Source organism: Podarcis liolepis (assembly GCF_965112155.1).
Source record: "Podarcis liolepis genome assembly, chromosome: 1".
Lineage (NCBI taxonomy): Eukaryota > Metazoa > Chordata > Lepidosauria > Squamata > Lacertidae > Podarcis > Podarcis liolepis.
The window spans coordinates 73,868,623-73,893,848 of record NC_139554.1 but is presented as its reverse complement, the minus strand read 5'-3'; the positions used below and the strand labels follow the sequence as shown (position 1 = coordinate 73,893,848).

Here is a 25,226-nt window from a genome sequence, read left to right as displayed (position 1 = left end):
TCTAGTACTGAAGAATACTCCCTGTTATGATTAGACAGCAACAACATCTCTCTCTGTTTCTCACTGCGTGTGCATGTAAGCTCTGTAATCAGAACCACCAGGATATAGCTGTTGTGACTGGTGGCCCTGCACTTTCTCCAAATTAAAAATGTGCCCACTGGTCCAAATATTTTGGTTATCCCTGCCTTATCAGCAAACAAGAAAACAAAACCACTCCCATCAATATAACTGTGTCAGTTTGTACTATTTATCATTCTAAGGGAATGAGCTGCAGTTTAGAAGGAACTTGCTTTCGTTGCATGAATGAGTAAAAATAGGCAGAGTGCAAGCTGAATGTGAAAGGAACCTGAGATATATTTACTGATTCTAAAATTAGACTAAGATTGCTGCCAAAACCACCATGGCCAAATATTTCTGTGGAAAACATCAGTGCAGTGATGTATAACTGGCTTGAATATACAAATATCCCAAGTTTAGCTACTTGGAGTGTGTTTCCTCTGTCCAAAATAAATCTACAATGTATTCATTATGGAAAAAAATAAGATGCATTTTGTTGGCTAACTATTAAACTTTGGACTAGTAAAGCAAAGTCATATATGGAAGCTCTTTCTTATATGCAGCTCTTACTGTTTTCTGATTCTTGAAATATTTTTATATTATTAAAAAAAACCCTATGTTTATTTTGTTCTGAATGTATCCAGTTTAGAACAAATTTGTCAGCATGCTCTTTGGAACTAGCTTGTTATTAATTAGTAGAAATAACTGTACTGAGAAATGCAGTGTGTTTACTGAAAGCTGTAACTTTCTAGGGGCCATGTTGCATATAGGGATGCAATGTTGCCAGCAGTAGGAATTTGACCTTTTGAGACAAAGTGGTGTCATGATAATGGAATGTGATGATGTCACATTGTGACCCCTGCTAGGCCAGAGGTTAAAAGCACATCGTGATGTGGTATGTGAGATTGTAATTCAGAAATGAGCACAACATTTGTTTACCATTTTTGGCATCGGCATAAAGTAATTTTGGATTACTTGTTATCTTCCAAGCCAGGCTGTACCTTTGCACAGTTTATTTGTTTTATTAGTTATATTTACACGCAGGCCTTTCATTTGGCAAAGCATCATAAATGCTTTTCTGCATTTATGCACACACAGGAAAACTCAGCCCTCTTACTGAGTTGATCCAGTAAAAGTATATTGTCTTTGTTTTAGTGGATGTGGAAAGAAAATGAAAACGTAAAAAAATGTTTCATTAGAATTTTCTCTCTCCCTCTCATCCTTATTAACCAAGATACAGCAGGGTATCTTTAATTTATTTTTAACTGTATCCCTCTTCAGTTGCCTTAGGATCCCTGAGGTATGGTAGGACACTTCTGATACCACATTGATGGGAAAGGAGCATAACTGAATATCAATCATGGTCAGACATTTTGATAGTCAACCTGTTTGATTATAGATAAAGCAGCCATTGTGGGTAGAATTCTTGAATCTATTGGAATCTCCATCTTAGTTCTCATTTTTTCCAGTGATTTCCTTAATCTCCTTGCCACCTCTGTGTGTTTAACACACTGCCACACCAGCCTTCTGCCAATGCACACTCAGATCCTGCCTAGCTGGTGAATTGGAAACCTCCTGCAGAGGTATGACACTAGGAAAGCAGCCTGATCCTGGCAACTCTGGAAACAAATGGCACTTAATGGTACTTAGATAAATATTTCCATCCACCCCATCACGTTCCAAGTCCCTCACATGCCGTCAGGAACTGCTGGAACTCTGTGCATGTTCCCTGTGTGTTGACCCTTTCAACTGCAGGTGGCTGCTTCTCAGTGACATACCTTCAGACTGTGGAGTGGCTTTGCCTACCCAGGGTGCCCGTTGGATCCCCCTGGACAGGAAGAAGTCCTGTTTTAATTAACTTGACCTTTGTTCATGCAGCAGCTTCTTCCTGAGATCTGGTCTTTTCCTGTGTCCTTGGTTACCTTTTGATCTTGACTTCGGGCTTGCCTCTCAGTCCTGCCTCCTGGTTTGTCGTCTGTTTCTTACTTACCAGTACTTCTTTTCTACTAATTCCTGGCTTGTTCCTTGACCCTGTCTCCAGGTTTGCCCTGTGGGCGTGACTTACTCTTTGGTCCAGACTACTGGCTGGCTCCATGGCTCCTGGTTCACCTCAGACTGTTGTCCATACATGCAATCTTCTCATAAAATCCTACCCTTGACCCAAGCCCAGATTGTCACTGAAATGGAGTTTCCTTAACACCCACTCTGTTGCTGTCTTCAGTGTTTCTCAGTATATCCTACGCATCTGTCTCTCCATAGCCTCGTTCCCTGCCCACAAGCTCATTTAAATAGCTGAAAAGTTTCTCAACAGCTTCTCCACCTTCCCACCTTTTGCCACTGCCCAGTCAGGTTAAGCACTTCACCTCACCACTCTTTCAACAATACAGAGGAAGAGACCTAGAGATGGTCGTGGTTCGAAAAGAGGGAACTGGGATAGTGATAAAGACGGTCACCTGTGCTGCACTGTAGGGAAAATTTTATGCAAGAAAATCAGGTGATCTTGATCTCTGAAAATGGACTGATGTTTTGTCTTTTAAATGTATTTTTAAAATTTAGGAAGATGAGCAAGAAACTATGCTTTAATGAAATTAGAATTTATCGCCTAATATTTTGGTATTAGATGCAAATTTGGAGGAAATCCAGTCATTTTGAATAGTACATTTGAAAACGCATGCTTCAGGATAAAGAATTTGATCTTCTGTTTCAGGTAATAAGTTGAATCCAATCTTACATCTTCAGTCTAAAGACAGGAGACTTATTTGAGCTTTCAGTCATGCAATTAAGAATCACATGGAGACAGAGAGCAGGGCTGCAACTGTGGGACTTCCTTCCACCCTCATGACCTTGAGCAATCAGAGTCCCACATCATGGGGGGGGGGAGCCTCTGTGAATTTTTAATCAATGGGGTTCTTAATTGTGTGGAGTCAAGGCCCAAAGGGGGCTATGATCATAGTATCAATTAAGTGCTGAAGATTATAGCCTAGGTAAAATTGTATAAGTCTCTCAGGGAGCGTGTAATTCACTTTTACAGTTTGCAGCCATTTAAATGCTGCTGCTTTTGGTTACCCAGTGGAGTGATTAAAAAAATTATAATATTTTTAAGCACACGTTGTATTCTAATTATACCCTTGGTATTCACTGAGAAAATCTCTAGAATTTCATGGAGATGGCTGCAGCATCAAGTCAATGTGGGGCGGGTGTTGGTACTGTTTTGTCTCTTCCCTTGTCCCCTTGGTGTGTAACATCCAGCCTGATTAAATGTTTTGGAGAACTCAAAAGCTTGCTCACAATCTTTTTAACATTTTGATCAACCGCTAAAAAAATAAAAATAAAAACAAAATGTGGAATTGTAGAGTTGGAAGAGACCCCGAGGGTCATCTAGTCCAACCTCTTTCAGTGCAGAAATCTGAACAGAGAATCTTCATTGTCTTCATCTTCTTCAGATTTAAATTTAAACCTACCATGCACCAGCAGGTCCCAGGGCAGGCTACAACAATTTATAATCCAGTATTAAAAACAATTGAATTACAATCACAGGAATAGGGTAGGTCCTGAAAACACACATTTCAGATGGCAATGCCGTGGTAAAAACATTTATCTTCAGCAGTTGTCAAAAACTGTATAGTGAAGGTGTCAGACCCACCTCTTAGGGGGAGAATTCCCAAACTTTGGGTCTGCCAAAGAGAATTACCTCTCCTAAATTTCTGTGGATGGTGGAACTGCCCCTCTTCTGATCTTAATATGTAAAAGAGTACTTTGGAGAACCTGGTAAGGTACAGCTTAAATCCCTGCTTAAAAGGACATTTAGGTTGAAATCCTAGATAGGACTGCACTGTATCAACTTGCCGGACAGGTTCTTTGAGATGGGTCTGTGCACAAGTGTAGCATGGAACATAAAGGAAGGTTCACAAGCTTATAACTGTTCTTCATTTGGAGAAAAATGTAACAGCGGGGGGCACACAAATAGTCAAGATTCAGAATGTGAGCACTCCTTTCAGCAGGCTCATAAATAAAAGAGAGCATAATTATTTTGCTCATTGAGTAGTATGTAGCTATAACTGTAAGTGGATCACACTTAAAGAACAACAATTAACTGTAAACAATGCCTTTCTTTGAGGATGTCTGTAACCCCAAAGTTCTGAACAAAGAAAGGAATAATTTGCACCATGCACTGACGCTCCAGTCATAACTTAGCTAAAGATGGGAATTATTTCTTTTGAATATCTGAATCATACTTGCCAGCTATCTCTTGCTGCAGGGTAGTTTACATTACAGCCAGCTTCTAGATTTTGAACGGAAATATTTTTTTACGCCTTGGCTAACTTTTAGAGGCAACATTAAAATGCTTACTGAACGAGTTTTGCATGCTTATAAGTTGGGAGGTTTTTTTAAAAATTACCACTGGCGCATGTATTTTTTTGTGAGGTGTATTAAGTGCCCACAGACTACAGCTTGAGTGTATAACTGTTATTGCAGCTGTGTGGAGGAGCATGATGTGTATTCCCTGGAGCGGCCTTGGGAGAAAACCCAAATATGTTGAGGCAAAAGCAGGTTGTGTTTATGGAAATGTCAAACAGAAATATGGAGCTTGAACTCTTATCACAGTGGAGTGTGACATCAAGAACAGCTTAGGGATTGTACAGATGTGAATGAATAACAGTTATGTGGTAGGTTTATTTTTAATTTCAGGACCAAAATGGCTTCATGCCTTTTTAATAGGTTTTTAGAAACAGAATCACTTACTTTAACTTTGCTTTCTCATTTGCTTGCAAACTGCTAAGACTTGAAATAAAAGTTGGTCCTTTTTAAAAGTGTACTTAACAGTTCATTATGTTGGATTACATTAACAGTTCATTACATAAAGACTTTGAAAGGAAGGCACAGTAAAGAGCTTGGATGCTCGGTTTAGTTTCTTCATCTACTAAAAAGAACCTTGCGTTAAAAAAACCCTTGATATTGATCAGTACCTCATCTTTTCACATGTAAAATTAGCTGTTTCCTACTTGTGCCACTGACGGCTGGGATTCAGAGTGCAACATGCATTGCTCTGCTTATACATGGGGGCTTCTCTGCTCCCCTTTTACAATAACAGCTCTCATGTTCCCCCAAAGCCCCCTTCCCACTAGGGAACCACTCATTGTGGGCTGGATCTTAACTGTAATGTCTGGTGTAGTCTCTTGAATCCCATTCCCCAAAGAGTCACATAATTGCCAGTTATAGCAAACAATTCAGACCACAAATGCGTAGTCACTTGCCAAACGGACTGTGAATTTCTAGAAGCTGATGGTTCAGAAAACAGATAGGCTTTAAAACAGGGGTGGGGGATGTTCTTGGCTCTGCAGGCCAGATCCTTATCAGAACTGGCCTTCAGGACCAAATTTGACAGGTCAGTGGGGCTGTCCACTTGTCAATCGCATGATGTCACAATGACATCAGACTGGGTGCTTTGACATCCAAAGAGTCCTGCGGGGTGCTTTAGAGCACCTGAGGCTTTCGCTTTTCCACTTATCAGCTGATAGTGAGAGGGTGGAAGCCTGATTTCTCCAGTCTTCAGCTGCAAATGCAAGTTTGCCACAGGGAACCCACCAGTGCAAATGATCCGTCAGCTTTACTGCCCCTCAGCTTAAAGGTGGTAGAGCCAATGTTTGATTTCTCTTGTCAAAGCATTCTTGGGAGCACTCTTTAAGACTCACAATTGTGCATTGTTGGCTACATCTCTACCTGTCCGCTACATGTGACACGAAGTGTGGGGCAGGTTGGTGTGGTTTAGGGTAAATTTGAACCCCCTGTTGAACCCTGTTTGGCCTTTAGGCCACAGGTTCTCAAGCTCTACTTTTAAATGGTTAGTGCTAGCCCTGCAAAATCTGAGCATTCTGGTGTAAGAGAGAAGTTGAGTTTGTGTATAAAGCTATATTATATGTACATGTTTAAGGCCACAACCGTGTACCCTGTTGCCTGGAGAAGCAGCTGACCCATGGGGGGGGGGGGGATGACGATGATCCCTGCTGTCCTAACTTCCTGTCAGTGATGCTGCTACTACTGACCAGTAAGGAGAGTGGGTGGGACGAGGTGACAGGATGTTAGAGCTGTGTGGATGTACCAGGGAGTAATTCCCATTGATTTCAGTGGGACTTCTGGTAAACTTGCATAGTGTTGAACTGTAAATAACCTTACTTCAAGAGTCTGTATCTATAATCAAATGGTGAACTGCTCTGCTAGCTCAGAACTAAGTGTTTATTCTTTTAAGTGATACCAAGCCAACCTTCTGAAAAGGGAGCAGTTAAATTGTGTATGATTTCACAATTTTAGTGTTTTTTTAGATGTTTTCTGCAGCATCTAAAAGTTTTCTTTTTTTAAAAAAAGCTCTAAATTAATCTGGCCATCACTGTAGTAAACCAGAGGACTCAGTATAGTTTGCGTGCAAATTCCAAATGAATATCGTCTAGCCAAGCCAGAAGTTTAAAAATATCCCTGTGTAGTCATTTGCCAGAAATGACTGCATGTGAAATTTGTCAGGCGCAGGTGCACCATGGTCTTGTCTTGGGAGGCAAAACTTTTCCTCAAAGCAGAGGAAAAATCATTAGCCTAACACTTGCTGAAGTCAGCAGAGTGACAATAATCCTTTTCATTTAGGATTTGGCTTGTGTTGATGATTGCAGTTTTCAGTGAAACACACCCAACTCCTAGCTCTTTACTATGTGCGTTCTGTGTTAGGACAATTCTGGTTAGACCTTATCACCTATGATTAATTTATTTAAGGGAAAGCAGCTTGATTCCAAACGTTTCTGCACAGTAGAGTTCCTACATAATGTTGTGGGATAAATCACTTGCTACTTACCATATTTTTTGCTCTATAAGACTCGCTTTTTCCCTCCGAAAAAGTAAGGGGAAATGTGTGTGCGTCTTATGGAGCGAATGCAGGCTGTGCAGCTATCCCAGAAGCCAGAACAGCCAGAGGGATCGCTGCTTTCGCTGCGCAGTGATCCCTCTGGTTGTTCTGGCTTCTGAGATTCAGAATATTTTTTTTCTTGTTTTCCTCCTCCAAAAATTAGGTGTGTCTTGTGGTCTGGTGCGTCTTATAGAGCGAAAAATACAGTAAATAAAAGCTGCAGAGCACCTGTAAGAATAGTCTCCTCTCCTTCCTTGTCAATATTTTTTAGAAACAGGACAAAAGACCTAAACCCTGTGACATCTGGCAAGTACACATACATGTTGCCTCCTTCACAGCAATTGTCAGCTGCAGAATCCCATCATGAAGTAAAATTTGCACACACAAGGGTCCCTCATTCTAAGAGGATCAAGATGGTTAGATACTGTGAATTTCTGTCTGCCTCTTTGAAGTGTGCCAGAGATAAAGTTTTAATAAATGTAGATGCTCTGCAGGTACATATCCCTGATCTCCTAATTATCAGCGTTTCTTCTACCAGAAGCATTTGCGTTTAGACCAAGGTTGCTGCTTCACAACTGGCTACCAAACACATGAAAAGATTCTTAGTGTGTGATGACCTTTAAAGCGTCTGATATAAAGAATGTAACAATTACAGGAAAGAGTTTTTCAATAACATGTACAGAGTTGGACACATGTTTTGGATATCATACAGAGATGGGAGGGCAGAGTTTCCACATCAGCAACAGATACTTCTGGCATGGAATATTCCTGCCATGATGTAATGACTGGTGCTGTATGGTTCAGCCCTGAGATTTGCAGCATGTGCTCTGGCTCATATAGCTTTGACCATGCTGTCAGAAGTGTAGGTGCGACTGCTAATTTATAATTTCTGTCATATTTAACAAGGTGATATACTATTTCCATAATTTAGGCAGAAGCCAGATTAGGATCTACTGGTAGAATGTTGGGTTCCTTGCAGCAGCAGATCAGCAAGAGTTACTGACTCCCAATTGCTTAACAGTAGCAATGAAAATACGGTATGTTTTCCCCTCCTTGCCTAAACTAAGCTGCTCAAACAGAGACAGCTTGGGGGGAAACGAAGAGTGGCTTTTTGTGTGAAGGGGATGTAAGCTCTGTTCTTGCACTGGATGCAAATTCCTGGGCAGAGAACTTGATCAGAAGCACCTGTCCTTTATTTCTAAAGGTATATTTTTTGCATACACGTTATATATTTAAATGGCTTTTCATTTTCTAGCCGGAAGGCTCCCAGACTTTAAGATTAACAGAAAACAAGACAGGTGGTGGATCTTGGCATTCTCCCAAGGCAGAAAGTTGCCTGCCTCTAAGTTATAGTGCGCACATGTCACTGCTGGTTACAGGAACAGTGTCATTTGCATGAAGCCACAATTACGAATATCTGTTCTGCAGGTCTAATTATGTCCCAGTTTGGCCCGGGAGAACGTTGTCCACAAACCATGCCCACCTGTGCCACACCTGTGATGTCAGTTGGAGGGGCAAGTATAGGCATGGCTACAGAAGAAGAATTGGGAGCTGAAAGTGAGCACCTGAGAATTCCTTCACAAGTAGGGCTCCCTGTGAGCCACTGATCACCTGATAGGCAGTAACAGGGAGCTTCACTCCACTGAGACCGTGCCTTCAAAGGGGCTTGCTGTAACCGCTGATCAGCAGTTACAGGGAGGCCCTTTAAAGCCCATTTTCAGGAAGTTTAGATTCACATGGAACATTTTTCCCCCTTTTGCATGCGTCTGTTTCTCCCACCTGCCAAAAACTGGGCCTTGAGAGATGGGAAATAAGGATCCAGCCGGCAGGTTGGATCTGATTCTCCATCTTGGCATAAGAACATGAGAAGAGCCCTGCCTCATTAGACCAAAGGCTTGATCTAATCATTCAACTTCTTCTCCCACTGGCCAGCCATATGCCTACGGGAAGGCCTACAAGCAGGACCTGACCGCAACAGAACCCTCCCCACTTCTGGTTCCCAGCAAATTCCATAATTTAACTGTATGCTGTCTGAAGAAGTACCGTATTTTTTGCTCCATAAGGCGCACCTGACCATAAGACACACATATTGTTTAGAGGGGGAATGCAAGAAAATAAATAAAGGGAGTGCTGAGCAGAGCCTGTATGCATCCCAGGCTCTGTTCTGCTTTCCCTTTAAAGAGCCGCACGGAGCGTGTGTGCAGCGCTTGCGGCCTTTTCCCCAAGGAGGGAGAAGGGCAGCCCGTCACTGATGGGCTGACTTTCTCCCTCCTCGGGGAACAGCCCCCAAGAGCTGCACACACGCTCCGTGCAGCTCTTTAAAGGGAGCACAGCTCTTGGGGGCTTTTCTGGCAAAAGCCAGGGATAGCCCCGCGAAGCCTTTGCAGGGCACAGGGATGAAGGCTTCCCGTGCCCTGCGGAGGCTTCACACGGCTAAGCCAGAAGCTAGAACAGCTAGAGGGAGTGCTGTGCAGCGCGCCCTCTAGCTGTTCTGGCTTTGGGATAGCCGTGCAGCCTGCATTCGCTCCATAAGACACACACACATTTCCCCTTACTTTTTAGGAGGGAAAAAGTGCTTCTTATAGAGCAAAAAATACGGTACTTTATTTCGTCTGCCTGGAATCTTTCAACATTCAGCTTCATTGGATGTACCTGATTATTATTGGGTGGGATGAGTTGCTCTTTCTATCCACTTTCTCCACACTGTGCATCATCTCATACATCTCTATGGTGCTCACTCTTATTCACCTCTTTCTAAACTAAAAAGCCCCCAAAGTTATAACTCCTGCTCATAAGGGGAGTTCCTCCTGCTCTTTTACTTGCCCTTTTCTGAATCTTTTCCAGCTCTACCATACCTTTTTTGATAACCCTTTTTTGTGTTTTTTGCTTGTGTCAGCTATTCCCTCCAACACACATATTTTCTCATTTCTCTTCTGCTCACACTTTATTCCCTTAGTATATTGGATTGAGTTTGTTTTAACATATATGTCGTGCAATCCTGTGCATATTTACTTGGAAGTTAACAATGCCCAATGAGGATTAATCCAGTGTGTTCAGGATTGCAGCTTCAGTCTGGTCCATGTACTGTATGAGACCTCAGAGTGGACTTCTGTAAATAGTGGCTGGGGAAACCCAGCCAGATGGGTGGAGTATAAATAATAAATTATTATTATTATTATTCAGTCAGATGTTTATGTACATCAACATTCTGTCTGAAATTCTAGCTTGTTTTGAATAGTTCAATAAAAACACAACTCTCCACAGTGAGGTGTGTTTTTAGTGCCCAACTCATTCCTGATAACCCCACTAAATTTGAAGCTATTAGTCCCAGTTTAAAACTGGAATTGCTGAAACGGAATCCTCAGAATATAGTCTTGCTGCTTTTGCAAAATACCTTCACATCTAAATCACCGAAATTTCAGCTTGCTGTGGAATGGTATATATACTATAGGGTATATTGAAGTAGTTCATGAGGACTTGTTTGTTTGTCTTTCTAATGAGTGTCCCAACTTATTTTGAATATAAATAGCATAGCCTTTTGCCTGTCTGCAACTTTCTCTGGCAGCTGTGTCTAAATGTAGTGACAAAAATCAGTCAGCCTCCCCCCCCCCCCGATTACTTATTGGGCTTATACAAGGCGAGATATTAAATACACTTTTGTCTGTCACCCAGCCACGGGCAGGGGAGGGGGAATTTGCCAGTTGCTAACGGATACCTGGCATTTTTGTGTATGACCATGAAGAACAGCTTGTGAACTTTCACCTCTGATGTTTCCTGAATAACATGGGTCTCATTTAGGTCAATAAGCCTTTATCAAAACGTCAGGAGTGAAAAATGTGTCTTGGTGTAAGCCGACTGGTCGTTCTCTCCAGTTGCAGGAGTCTATAGAACAATCAATGTTCTCTAAGCTTGTCTGCATGTCATGCAAAGAACTGGATGACAGTAACCATTGACTACATGTCTGTTTCATTGTCTTTAGGGCAGCCCACATTTGCATATTTGTCAGTGTTCCTGTTATCCAATGAACCATGGAGGGTCTTTAAAAACACACAACTCTCATGCAAATTTCTCTCACACAACACTCCCCCCCCGCACTTTGCAAATCTGAAAGCACTCACAACTTAGTCTTTTGTTTCTTTCTATTTCCGTACTCTTCTTACAAAATTAAACTCTAATTTGCATGTGTGGAGTTTTTGTTCAGAGCAACCCTTCTTTTCCCTTTCTCAGAGTTTGGTTTTGCTTAATCACTATTTATTTGTATTTTGGTGTGTTGAAATATGGTTGTTTTGCATCACATACCGGTATATAGCACAAATCCCTTATAACTGCTCTTGATTACTGTATTATTATTATCATCATCATCATCATCATCATCATCATCATTATTAAAGACCCAGCTGGCTCTGTTTGCTTATTAGCTGTTTTGTCCGGGGTGGGGTGAGAAGACCTAGGAGTTTTATTAATACACTGAAAAGGACACAAGAGAATCTTGGATTTGTGAGCATGTGTAAAAGTTAATAACATGTAAGCTAAGAGAAAAAGGTCTCTTGATATTTTCATGTATGCAGCTGGATCACTCACAGTGCAATCCTACACAAACTCAGAAGTAAGCTCCATTGAATGTAATGGGGCTTACACCCAGATAGATATATCTGAGATTTCACTGCAATTCAGTATTTTCGAATTAGAAGGAGAATTCTGCTCGCCACTAAATATTGTGCTTAAAAACATGAATGAAAGGAAAAATAACTGCTCCATCACATGCTAAACTCCATTATCAGATTCTGAGAACAGTTTTCCTATGAAATGAAACGCACACAAAAATATTTCTTGCTTTTCCTTCTCACACTTTATAGATGTGAGACTTATACTTACAAAGTCTGTATTTATGCTATCTGAATAACATTATTGTTTTATAAATAATGGGTTTGAAATTAAAGCTGCAAACCTAATTAAACTTCCCATGACTTAAGTGCCATAGAACTTGGCTAAGACTTTGAGGAGATGAGATTAGTATCCAATTATGTCAAGCGGGATTTTGTTTTGTTTTTATCACATGGAAATTGTCAAAACACCCTGTAATAGATTTTAAACTTTTAATCATTCTCTTGATTGTTTGTTCCTACAGGGCTTTACCATATATTTTCTGACTCACAGTTCTCATATTTCATTTTCTGCTGATATCACCTGAAAAGTATTAAAAGCATGTTATATTAATCTGTGCCCCCCCCCGTCTGTTTCCTCTAGGAAATTGTATTAGTGGTATTTTTTGGAACCGAGTATGTAGTTCGATTGTGGTCTTCAGGGTGCCGCAGTAAATACGTTGGCTTCTGGGGAAGACTTCGTTTTGCTAGGAAACCCATTTCTATCATTGGTGAGTATATAAAGTTCTCAATGGCTCCCATTGCATAAAAGGAATTCCCATAGTGATTTCTCTCATTTTCAAAAAAATAAAGAGAAAGTGTTTTCTTGTAAAAAACAACAACAAAGCAAAACCTCAAAGAAGTTTACAAAAAAAGCAATAAAATTATCAGTAAAAAGAGTTAAAAACAGCTATTTAAAACATTCAAATAAAAATTAAAACCAATTACAGTGGAACCTCGGTTTTCAAACGTAATACGTTCCGGAAGACCGTTCGACTTCTGAAATGTTCGAAAACCAAAGCATGCCTTTCTAAAAGCTCAATACAGAAGTCGTGTGGCACATTTGGCTTCTGAAATGCATTCAAAAACCGAAGCAGATACTTCTGGGTTCTCGGCGTTCAAAAGCCGAAACATTCGACTTCCAAGATGCTTGAAAACCGAGGTACCACTGTAAAAGCTAGAAAAATATTTAAACACATCAACTCTATATATATCTAGGTAGGCTTGTCTAAAGTGTTTTTAGTAGGTGTCAAAACACTCACCTGCTTGATGTGTGGATGCCGCCACACTAGAAGTCCGATTTCATACAAATGTGGTACAAGCATTACACAGCATCTATAAAAGTGCCTGTTCCACAGATCAAAGCAGTCAAGTGGGAGTATATGGGGTAAGGCGATTTCCCAGGTAAACTGGTCCCAAGTTGTTCAGGGCTTTCTATGCTAATAGTAACACCGTGAACTTGTCCCGATAGCAAATTGGCAACCAGTGCAGGTTTCTGAGCAGAGGTGTCATATGCTGAGAGGGTCTCACACCTGGCAGCAATTGTGCTGCAGTATTCTATGCTAACTGCAACTTCTGGATCAAGTGCAAAGGAAGCCCCACACAGTACACATTGTAGTTATCTAGTCCTGAACTGCACGAACTACTATGGCTAGGCTTTCCCAATCCAGAAAAGGTCATAGTTGTGTTAAAGGTGCTTCTAGCAATTGAGGCTGCCTGGGTCTCTAGTGACTGTATGTTGTTGTTTTTCATTTTCCAGATCTAATTGTAGTTGTTGCTTCCATGATCGTGCTTTGTGTGGGTTCTAAAGGCCAGGTTTTTGCAACCTCTGCTATCAGGTAAAATGATTAAATCTAATTTAAAAATCCTTTCTTTTTCCACCCTGTTAAAAAGTGTATCTCTTAATCCACTTTCCCCCATCCCAGTGCCATGTACTGGTTAGAATGTTAGAGTGGTTAGATTTGGACTGGGGCTTGGGAGGTTCAAATCCCCAATCACCCGTGAAGTTCACTGTGTGGACATTCCCTCCTGCTTAGTGCAGCCTATTCTTGTTATGAGGATAAAATCCAGAGGGGGCAAATCATGTGTGCTGCCTTGAGCTCTTTAGAGGAAAGGTGGGGTATGGATGTGGTGACTAAATAATAACAATTTTAAAGCTCACTCTTCCACTCTCAAGTATCTGTTCTCACTTTTTTCATTCACTTTTCTTTTAATGAACTTCATTCTAGAGGCATCCGATTTCTGCAGATCCTGCGAATGCTTCATGTGGATCGTCAGGGGGGCACATGGAGATTGCTGGGGTCAGTAGTTTTCATACACAGACAGGTATGTAAAAACTTAGAAAGGAAGTTCAAGTGATAAGGATGTTGTACTGTTAGGCTGCCAAATTCCATAGACCATATACTGTTCTTGGGGTATCTTGGACTAAAAATGAAATCCCCTTCCCGCTGCTTCAGACTTTACTCACAGTTAATCACATTTAATCAGTTTAATTAATTAGCTGATTAACTAATGTTATTTGATTGACTAAGGCTGCAATTCTATACCTGGAATCAGCCTGACTGAACTCAGTGATGGGGCTTACTTTTAAGTAGACATATGTTTCAGTGGTAAGGTTTCTTTTACTGGATGACAGACCTAATAATTTTAAAATCTCTGTGTGTGCAAACAAACCCCTGTAAAAATAATTTGATGTGGTTTTGATGTAATTTGTTTCAGTTCTGCTAGTTCTGATCCTACTTTCTCTCACATATGCCCACTTGAATCCATTAAGTCTTATTTCTGAGTAGATGCGCATAGTATTGTGCTGTCAGTTAATCCTTTGTTGTTTTGAGAACAAGGTTAAAAATATCATTTTTTCAACTTCAGTTTGCAATTCTGCTGCATTAACGTAACTGACAATAATATTTTTTTGACCTAGTATTAAGGTATAATGATTTGCTAAGTGCAAATTAGAAATATCATGTGGTAGTCAACTAAGCATTATGCAGAGTAGAGTGACTGAAATTAATGAACTGTTTGATTAATGTTTAATTGGTTAAATTCAGTGTGGTAGCTGAGCCCAATAACCAGTCATTCATTTTATAAAATAGCATTTGGCAGCAGCAGTATTCTATGTGCCTCTAGTTATTCATTAATTTGCTCTTATTCTTCTTTTCAGGAATTGATAACCACTCTGTACATTGGATTTCTAGGCCTGATTTTTTCATCTTATTTTGTGTACTTGGCTGAAAAAGATGCTGTGAATGATTCAGGCGAACATGAATTTAGCAGCTATGCGGATGCCCTTTGGTGGGGAGTAGTAAGTATAATCCATAGTACATTTTCAAAATTAGAAGAGCCTTTTTGTCCTAATGTGACAATTTCTAGTATTTCTATGAAATGTCCTCATTCAGGAGCAACACTTAAACCATTACTGATGGCATTGCATCTAGTTTGAGCATTATTCACAACATTTATATAGGAAACATTGTGGTTTGTTGCTATAAAATGACCACGGATCTAGCCAATGTTTAGCCTATTAACTGTGTTTGGGTTGTTGTGTATGCAATTTCCTGATTTGAAATAGTAAGGACTTGTGAATGTCATTTAACTTGGTATCGTGGACCAGACCCTGCATGTGAGTCCAGACCTTGAAAACCCACTTTTTATGAATGGAGTTTTCAGGATTTCTGCTCTAGTTCTTGCAATTACCACTCATTGTGTGAGTAATGCAAGCAGCAGAAAACAATCCTGAATCTTGCAGGGAAGATAAAGAAAGGCCTTCAGTCAAACTATCCCACAGTGATTTTGGTTGTACCCCAGAAATATAGGGCAGCAAAGTGACATCCAGCTTCAGCAAAGCAGAAGTTTGCCCAGAATTCTGCATGTACCGAAGGCACCCAGAATCTCCTGTCTCATTGGACTGAAAAATGGAAGTTGAGGCCTTCCTCACCTTCCATCACCAAAGAAGGGCTCAATTCGCTCTTGCTGAAACTTGCAGGTGGCATCAGGAGGACTACCTCCTGCAATACCTGAGGGCTCAATAAGTTCAGACCAGTACTGGAGCAACAAGTGTACTGCTGCTGGTCCTGAAAATGTTATATCTGAGTCAGGAATGCGCTTTCTTGTGTCAGGTATTTTTGCTCTTAGCATAGCCTCTGTTGTTCTGGTATTGTACCTTTGTTACCTGTGTGTAGGCCTGCAATTGCAAATTTACTCAGTGTTTGCTCTCGTTGCTTTCACTTGACACCAGTTAAGCTGAATCTGGGTACCACCATCAAGATAATGCAGACTGCAGGTCTTTGCTGGAGCCACCTTAGTCAACAACATGGACAGGCAATGTCCAGGGATATTTGGATGGGGGGGGGGGGATTTGCTAAATGAGCACATCCAGTTCTCCAAATAAGTATACCACACATTCAGTAACTGAGAAACGCAATGGCATTTTTCAGATTTTTATCTCTGTTATATAGCCTTTTATATGAACTCTATGAATCTCCCCCTTCCATATTCTTATATGTAAAATAGTAAATACAATGCAATCTCTTGTGGGATCAGCAAACTTGCTTTTTAAGCTTTTAAACTCTTTCTAAGGGGCTACATTACACTACAATGTGGTCAGCTTCTTCAGAGGAGTGGCTTACATGGCTTCTTAATTAAAGGTGGCAGATGCAACCATATGCAAAAAAGGCACTGCCTTGATTTTGGCAGCAAAAGTATACTTTTGTCAAGCATGAGTGGCGCTTTGTAAGGGCTGCAAAGCTTTCCTCAATAGGAATGGAAAAAAATTAGCCTATAAAAAGAAGGCAAAGCAAAAGGAAGAAAATACAGTCCCCAGCAACATAAGCAGTAATATGCATACAATCTGAACACAATTCCCATTGCTGAATGATCCTCTGAAGATCAGAACAAAAAGATTTCAAACCAAGTGGTCAGGAACTAAAACATAAGACTGAGTTTCAGAGAAAGCAGGTTCAAGCTAGCCACAATCTCAACTGCAACCATTCTTTCCCCCAAGTTTAGGCATTTTAAGACTATGTTTGATTGCTTTTGGTTGGAAGCTAGAAATCAAATTAACCATGATGTTAGAGATGCATGAAGGCATTTCAGATTGTATTTTTCTTTTGCTACAAGCGGCTCCGGTGTGTGTGTGATATGCTATGAAGGACTGGAGTGGGGCAGTGTCAAACCCTTCCCCCTGTGATATAACCCAGGCCCAGATCCCTCCTGAAGCTGGTGAACATCCATTCAGGCTGAATGTTGGAAGATTCAGGACAGATAAAAGAAATAACTTCTTCCCGCAGAGCATAGCTAAACCATGGAACTCACTCCCACAGCAGGCAGTGATGGCCACCAACTGAGATGGCTTTAAAAGAGAATTAGACAAATTTGTTAGGGAGAGGGCTACCAAAGCCTACTAGCCTTGATGGCCATGCTCTGCCTTTGCAGCCAGTGGGAGGAGGTAGTGCTCCTGAATACAAGTTGCTTGGAACCACAGGAGTGGATCCAACAGGCTCTTCTTATGTTCTGGTGTTGGGGGAAAACATGGTGTCAGTGGCTATTAAACTGTTGTTGTTGTTGTTGTTGTTAGTCGTTTAGTCGTGTCCGACTCTTCGTGACCCCATGGACCAGAGCACACCAGGCACTCCTGTCTTCCACTGCCTCCCACAGTTTGGTCAAATTCATGTTCGTATCTTCGAGAACACTGTCCAACCATCTCGTCCTCTGTCGTCCTCTTCTCCTTGTGCCTTCAATCTTTCCCACGATCAGGGTCTTTTCCAGGGAGTCTTCTCTTCTCATGAGGTGGCCAAAGTATTGGAGCCTCAGCTTCAGGATCTGTCCTTCCAGCAAGCACTCAGGGCTGATTTCCTTCAGAATGGATAGGGTTGATAAGGCAACAGGCTTTTAAACTAACCAGTGGCTATTAAACTAATCCCAAACTACGATCTCCTCCTATTTTTGGACTACCACTCCCACCATCCCTTGCTAGTAGGACCAGTGGTCAGGGATGATGGAATTGTAGTCCAAAAACAGCTGGAGACCCAGGTTTGGGAAACCCCAGGGAAAATATAGGAAGCTGTCCTTTTGGTGATTGTTGCATGATGCTCTTGCATCACGATTGCATCGTAACTGTTGCAAATTGCCCCTAAAAATATGTTACCTTTGAACAACTGTATTTCAAAGGAATCACTGAGTAGTTTGACTGGAATATAGCCACTTTGATCATGAACCCTTCTGTCACTACTAGATTTTACTAGATGAAAAGAGAAATAAAATAAGACATCCTAGACTTTAGATTTCTTACATACTTATTTCAACACAAGAAAGATTAAAAAGAACAAACTTTAATATATGGCACTAACTGTTAGTTGTGAGCATGAATCAGACTGAGCTCAGCACTTTTCTGTCCCATTGGTTTAAGTGGCAGGAGTAAACATGCACTGAACTTCTTCCTATTTAATTCAGTGGGATATAAAAGTGTTTAATTTTGGCTAGAACACACACGTGTCACTGTGATTGATAGTGTAGAGCAAACCTTCTACTGTTTCCAGTGCATTTGAGTAGTAAACATAACAGCTGGCATGCAGCAGTCTGTACTTTCTGAAGTAAAACAACTAGGCTATTAAGTTTTTGTTCTAGAAAATGTCGCAAAATAACAACGATTTAATTATACTTAGAGGCAACGTGCATAATTTGCCAATCACTGCTACTTTGAAACTTCTCTTTATTTTGCCTGGATTTCTGCTGGGTTCTCAGGAAAATGGGGACCAGCTTTTTTTAATGGTGTTTTCCTTAGACACCCCTATCTGTTGTCAATCCACAATTAGAGTTGTCTGTTAAAATCATCCTGATTAATAACACCTTGTATTTTCCCATATATAAATTACATATCTAAGTAATTATAAACCAAATGAATGGTATGTAAGAATGAATCTTTTTCAGTTACTTGCAACAGAGCTATCGGGTTCAGGCAGGGGGTGTTGTGGAACAATTGCTCACTCACAATTGCCAATTGATGCAAATGTTTTCAGATATAAAATTGTTCCTTGCCCAGTACTGAAGTCACTTTTCTAAAGAAAAAAACAACATTCCCAACCTGCTTTTTTATTTTTTATTTGGGCGAGTTTAAAGGTCATAAGGTGGAAATTCTAAATCATCCATATATTCCTGCCAGTGACATGTATATAGTAAATGGCTATGGCCACAATCCAACAGGTGACTGAAATGCAGCCAGCAATTTTCCATTATGCAGCAGCTTGCACTATGGGCTCTTAGCCTTCAACAACATTGGGACCTGTCGCCACACAGCAAATTTCTTCCCATTATGATCTGTTCCATAAACTGTGAACTCTTTCTCTTACATAAAAGCCTGGTTCCAGGTGGTCACCTAAAAACTAATCTTCACCCACTTGGTACCATCCCACTGTTTTGGGCTACAATTCCCACCATCCCTTGCTGTTGACTATGCTGGCTAAGACTGGGGGAAGTTATAATCCAAAAGATCTGGAAGGCACCAGATTCAAGAAGGCTGACCTAAACAATGGCACAAAGGAGAAGATGGGAGGAGAAGTATGTAATCTTCAGGGTTGCCACAGTTTGCTCATGATCACCTCAATTCAAACCATGGTTTAGGTTGTGCACCCCTCCAGACTACATCTCCCATCATCCCTAATCACTGGATATGCTGGCTGGGGCTGATGGGAGTTGTAGTCCGGAAACATCTTGAGGGCCACAGGTTGTGCACCCCTGGTTTAGGGGATTGTCTGAACGAGCATAAACTTAATTTTCATGACTGTGCTAGGCAGGATTGTGGTTTGAACACATCGTTCTTCAATGTGAGACCATTTGCATAAATACGGGCTTAAATCAGGCATGGGTGCTAATTCTGTTTGTAATATAGTGGTCCTTCTGCTCCAGTCATTTAAAACGAACATACAGAACTGTTTTGATAATCTGATTTCTATGTACTCTGTGGGTTTTGCAGGGCAACATTCTCTTTGGGAAAGAGGATTACAGATTTATAACGTTTCAGCTGATGATGACTTTGCCCTAGCAGAAAGCAATTCCACTAATACACACTCGTGCACCTAATTATTGTAGTCCCACACTCTTAGTGCTGCCTTCTGTATTACATTACATTGTGGACTGAAGGGACCATCAACCCTCAGGATCAGCTTTTTAGGAGGTCAGAGGGTTTAAGTGGGCAGGAGGGGATCAGCAAAAGTCAGGTGCCCTGACTTGAATGAGGAGAAGTGCCCTACACTAAATCCAGTAGTATGAAAATCTGTTGGTTTGTTTTTAAAAATTGCAGGTTCAGGAATAATGGTAGGAATGCAACAGCAGTCAGTCTCAGAGCAGAATCCTGCAATTTCCAGAATCCACCCCAGGCTGTTTCTATCTTTGCAGCCTTAACAAAAACCAGTTCAAATGAAACTAGAATTCTGCCAGGGTTTAAAATTGCTGCCACTGTGAAAGGGCTGTATTTTATTATCCGATAAGTATTTGGCCCTGGTGTCTGTGCAGTCTCTAAATACTTCTAAATTCCATTTGCATTATATCCCCCACCCCCGCACAAGTTTAAATGAAGCAAGCCAGTGTTTGTCACTATTAATCCATGTACCTTTGGTTATGGTTTATTTTCTCTTTGTTATCAGCTATTTCCGATGGTAATCTTGACTTCGCTGCAGCTTCATTTCTCTAGACTATTAAACAGGGATGAGATTAGTCATACAACCACTCCTGTGGTGATTCTACTAGATCAAAGCCTTGCAGTGAGAAATGACTGTGTGTGACCATGCTTTTAATTGAAACATTTAGCTTTTCCTGCTGAGTTGTGATGAAATTTTAATGTGATAACCTATGGATAGACCTTTGTTTGCCCCTCCCCCTGACATTCCAGTGCATTTACAATGAAATTGCAGAATTCCTTTAACCTTTTTATCAGAAATTACAAGTCCACAACTGTGGGTGGAGGGAGGGTAGAGAGCAAAGCAAATAAGAAAACCCACACAAGGTACAGTTTCAGGCAACATGCTTGGAACCCAGTGTTAATGAGACTTTTCTCTTGACAATTACTTCTGAGATTTGGCATAACAATTTTACTCCAGAACCAGTCCACCAAGCATTTCCCCCGACCCTTTTGCTCTGGAACAATTTGCTGTTAGGTTTCTGTTTCTTTTTTAGACAGATGGTCCTTTTAAATTGTTTTATTGTTACTGATGCTGCTGTTTTGCTGATAGTATAAGCTGACTTGGGGAAAATACTTTGAAAGGTGGAGAATAAATGAATAAGTTTTTCTTTTAAATGTTTTTTAAGCAGCATTACAGTCTACAGATTGACTTCACAAAAACACATGAAATTAAAAACAATACAATAATACTGCAAAAACATAGATTAAAACTCCACTGTGCACTTTTTTTATAAAGAGCAGTCACAATGAATAAAAACACAGTAATTAATTGAATGTGGATTGAAATAAAAATGTTTTTAGAGTTCTCTTGAAAGTTGTTTTGTGCAGCACTTTGTGCAGCACTCTTGAAAGTTGTTTTGTGCAGCACTTTGGTTATTTGGATATTAAGTGATAGTCAAAGATATTTAGGTGCTCACACTATGTTGTCACCAGCATACTGAAGCTTTATGATGGAAGTTATGGTAACCTTACTCTTTGCTTTCAGCCTACTTAGATTAAACAGCCTACTCTGTTCGATATATGCTTTCTACCCCAGTGGGGAGTTTCCCTTTGACAATATGTAGGATAATGGCGATGAAGATAATAAATAGAGTTGTGGCGATAGCCCATCTGTTTAATGCCTGATCCCACCGTGAATGGTTCACTTTGAGAGCCATTGTTGCCGTTGTATTATTGTGGAGGAGCCTAATATGTGTTAAGATTCCTGCTCTGTGATTGCAGTCATGGGATTGTTGTCTTATCCCATGATGGTGTATGTTTTGACTCCACAGTGTGGGAAGCGACAGAGACAGGATGTTTGTGTTACTGTGTTCCGTGAAGTGGGATTATTGTCCTTTGTTGTTTCTCTTTGCTGTCTGATGAGAAAGAGGAAGGAGCTAAGTCAGAACGCTCTGAATGTTTATATGTAAATAAAGTAGATTAGCCAAAATGCTGAGGGCTGAGGTCTGTTACGCAAGCTGCGAAGACTCTGCGGATCCCTAAGTGTGCCGGTGTCTGTTGGCATCGGTCACTGTGATGTTCGGGCAGAAGAAAGCTTTTGAAGCTCCCGAACAAATGACCAGGAGGGAGAGAACATGCCAGTCGGGCATGTGTCTATACCAGGGTCCTACTCGAGTGTAGGACGAACTCCTGACAACAATATGTTCACAAGTTTATCTGGGCAGCTGATTTTCAGAAGGACAGTCCACAGGGCAGTATGGTTTTACAGTGTCGAAGGCCTTAGTCAGGTCAATAAACACCATATACAGGGGCTGGAAAGTTAGCAATGATAAGGCCATACAAACTTCCTCAGAGGGGGAACTCCACAAATGTGAGACCACCCTGAGAGAAAACCCTATCCCTTGTACCCACCAACTAATGTTTGTACTGATGGGCAAGAAAGCAGGGCCTCAGAAGCTGATCTTAAAGTCATGTGGGTGCTAGTGGTCCTTCAGATAACCTGGTCCCAAACCATTGTATCACTGAGGCATATTTCTCAGTGGTGAGTCACCACATAATGGCAGCACAGGTCTCTGTGGGGAAATCCTTTCACAGCCCTTGTGTTATCTGCACATTGATCTTTAGGACAGTGTTCCCCAACCTTGGGCCTCCAGCTGTTTTTGGACTACAACTCCCATCATCCCTCGCTAGCAAGATCAGTGGTCAAGGATGATGGGAATTGTAGTCCAAAAACAGCTGGAGGCCCAAGGTTGGGGAACACTGCTTAGGAGACAGAAACAATATTCCAACTTGTCTATCATTTTACGTGGTTGACAAGTTATCGTCGTATCATTTATTCATTAATTCAATCTACACTTGAAGCACATTTCTTACCCAGCGTTTCTATAGCTAAGGTTATGTTCTTGAACAGAAAATCTTTGGAGGGGAGAGAATTGCCCCTAAATCAGGTGGAAACTCGGGAATAATAATGTATTTAATTTCCCCCATATTTAAATGGCACTTTTTTTAAAAAAAGAGCAATACTACATCTGGATTGTATTCAATGAAGTCATTGCATGAGCAGAATGAGTTTCGCCTGTGCAATAGAATCTCACCTATGCACCCACTGAAGCCCCTCAAATCTGCTGCTGGGATCTCCCTACTTTCTGGAGCAGATTTGGAGGTGGAAGAGACGCCGAAGGATAGGAAGTCATTATACTCATGCAATTACTTCAGTGGCTTCAATTCTTGGCTAATTAGTATATGCAGAATGTATAACAGAGTGGTCTGCATTTGTGCTAGCTAAGCTCTCTTATATTAAACATGGTGCTTCCATTTTATGTTTCTAAAATTGCTTACAGTATGTATCTGTGACTAGCCTGTACCTACCTCACCATACAATCCATTCTAGTCATGACCCACAGAATTTGGTGCAGCTATTACATTTGTCCATTATTGACATTTATGTATTTATTTAATAAAATTTATATACCATTTGATTGGTGTGGCATTTTACAAAAATACATTTAATCAAGCTTCCTATATATTTACTAAGGGACAAATTCCAAAGAATTAAACATTATTATTTTTTTAAAAACCCCTGTTAGTTTACTATAGAAAAAAGGCACCTCAAAATATGCTTAGAGTAATTATGGGTTAGGGTCCAAGTTATATAATAAGTTTGTGGAATGTAGTATACAAAGGTTTATGCCGCAGTGAACGGAATGTGTTACAAGGTTCTTTGTCATGATATGTCTGCATGCCAATGAAAGCCCACCAACAAGGCTATAACATTTTAATGAAACAACATAATTATTTGTTTGCACATCATCCTAGTCTCATGGGTGGCTTTTCATCTGACTGTCATTGTTCTTTGTGAGTTATGTTCTTATAACTTTCAGCTATACTGGCCTTTGCTGGAAAATGATACCATAAACTTTTCAACAATGCTGAATGCTTGGCTCCAAAGCTGTTGGAAGAGCTAATACATCCTTCTGTGAATAATAGTGTTGTAAAACTATCCAGCTGACCAAACAAACCTATTCAAATATTGTCTCTCTTTTATTTTTTACAATTCTAGTTTTGTAATAAAGAGGCTTTCAAGAGCAAATAACTTATTCTGTACAGGCCCACCCCCCCACCTCCACTTTCCCGTATTATGTAAATAAAACATGCTTACAGATTTCACAACAGTTTATGCTGGGCTTGAAGGTAACTTTGTATTATGATAGCTCAGCTTACTAAAGTGAATTGTAAATAAAATGGCCAGTTCTCTGCTGTTGGGACAGTCCACAATCTGTTCCAGCCCCATTGTAATTGACACGAAATTGTGCAAGAGGATGGAAGAGAATTGTGCAATGGAGTCTTTGACGTTGCTGCTACCTTTTGTTATACCTGCTTGTTCAGGACATGTTCCTTTGTTAGAGACTTCAGAATACAGACCAGAATGGAAAAATCCAGGCAGCAATATTTCTTTAAAACAAAAGTTTTATTCAATTTGGTCTTTGTCAGACAAAAAGCAAAAAGGGGTGCATTCAGGACGAAATGAGAGAGAATGCCCCCGAACACCAGGGGCAAACAGTTTTTATCCCCTCAGGCAAAACAATGGTTCAACCCTTGACCCAGCCCTCAAACATTCCCCTTTATGCATATTCATTGAAGCTCAACCCCCCCACCTGTTTTTGTGGTTCCAACAGGTTGCTCGGCTTAGAACCTTGTGGTGGGCTAGACATCCTGGGCAAACGAACAGTTTCTCAGAACAGCTCCAAAATCCCCTGACCGCATCCTCCTGCAAACTCGCTGTGTTGCAAAAATATTGTTTTGCAAGCAGGGGCAAGCAGGGGAGAGAGAGAAATGTCTTTTTTAGCTTTTAGTTTGCTCTCTAAGATGGCTTTCAGCTTATCTCCAGCCTGGCTCTCCAAAGTGGACCCAGGTGGACCCCTGGTCCTCACTCCTTCATTCCCCCCTTTCCATCATGAAAATGCCGACAGATTATGGTTCTGCATTTTCATTTTGATGGACCTATAGATACCACATCATAGAGAGCCAGGATATGCGTACATGTAGCTGCATTGACCAATGCTCGTTTGTGAATGGCGGAACGGTTAAGTGGCAGTGGGAGAAGTGGTAGTCCACCCGTGGCATCTGTTGGGGTGACTTATTGGCAGAATGGGCTACCACTTCAGCCACTTGTAAACACCTAGTGTAGGGGTTATGGACGCCCCACTCAGTCATTAGACGGGAAAAGTTGGCAGGGGAGACCAGGGAACTCTTTCCCGCTTTGGCCAATGCCAGCAAAAATACAGGAGCATCCAAAGAAGTAGGGCAGTACATACCACGCCTACCCACCAACCCCAATAATTCCATAGTTCCTCGCACCAATACTCAGGGTTCATTCCTAATGTTCTTTTACTGCTGAAGGGCCCACTGATATTCGTATTCAATTATTCGCTGGGCCCCAGGGGTGACTCTCCACCTTTTGCTGAGGCACCCACTATATGGAGCAATTTCCCTATAATCCCTTGTGGGTGGACTGGGCCCTCGTGTT

General features: G+C 41.0%; 1 protein-coding gene across 8 annotated transcripts in view; it reads left to right on the top strand.

Moving 5' to 3' along the window:
- The window catches only part of KCNQ1 (potassium voltage-gated channel subfamily Q member 1), a 322,417-nt gene that overhangs the window by 83,159 nt on the left and 214,032 nt on the right, over positions 1–25,226 (top strand). For all 8 annotated transcript variants that reach the window (XM_083462722.1, XM_083462720.1, XM_083462724.1 and 5 more), the window contains 4 exons: positions 12,194–12,320; positions 13,349–13,427; positions 13,818–13,914; positions 14,750–14,890. In XM_083462722.1, the coding sequence (XP_083318848.1) occupies positions 12,194–12,320; positions 13,349–13,427; positions 13,818–13,914; positions 14,750–14,890 (444 nt within the window). The remainder of the gene's footprint in view (positions 1–12,193; positions 12,321–13,348; positions 13,428–13,817; positions 13,915–14,749; positions 14,891–25,226) is intronic.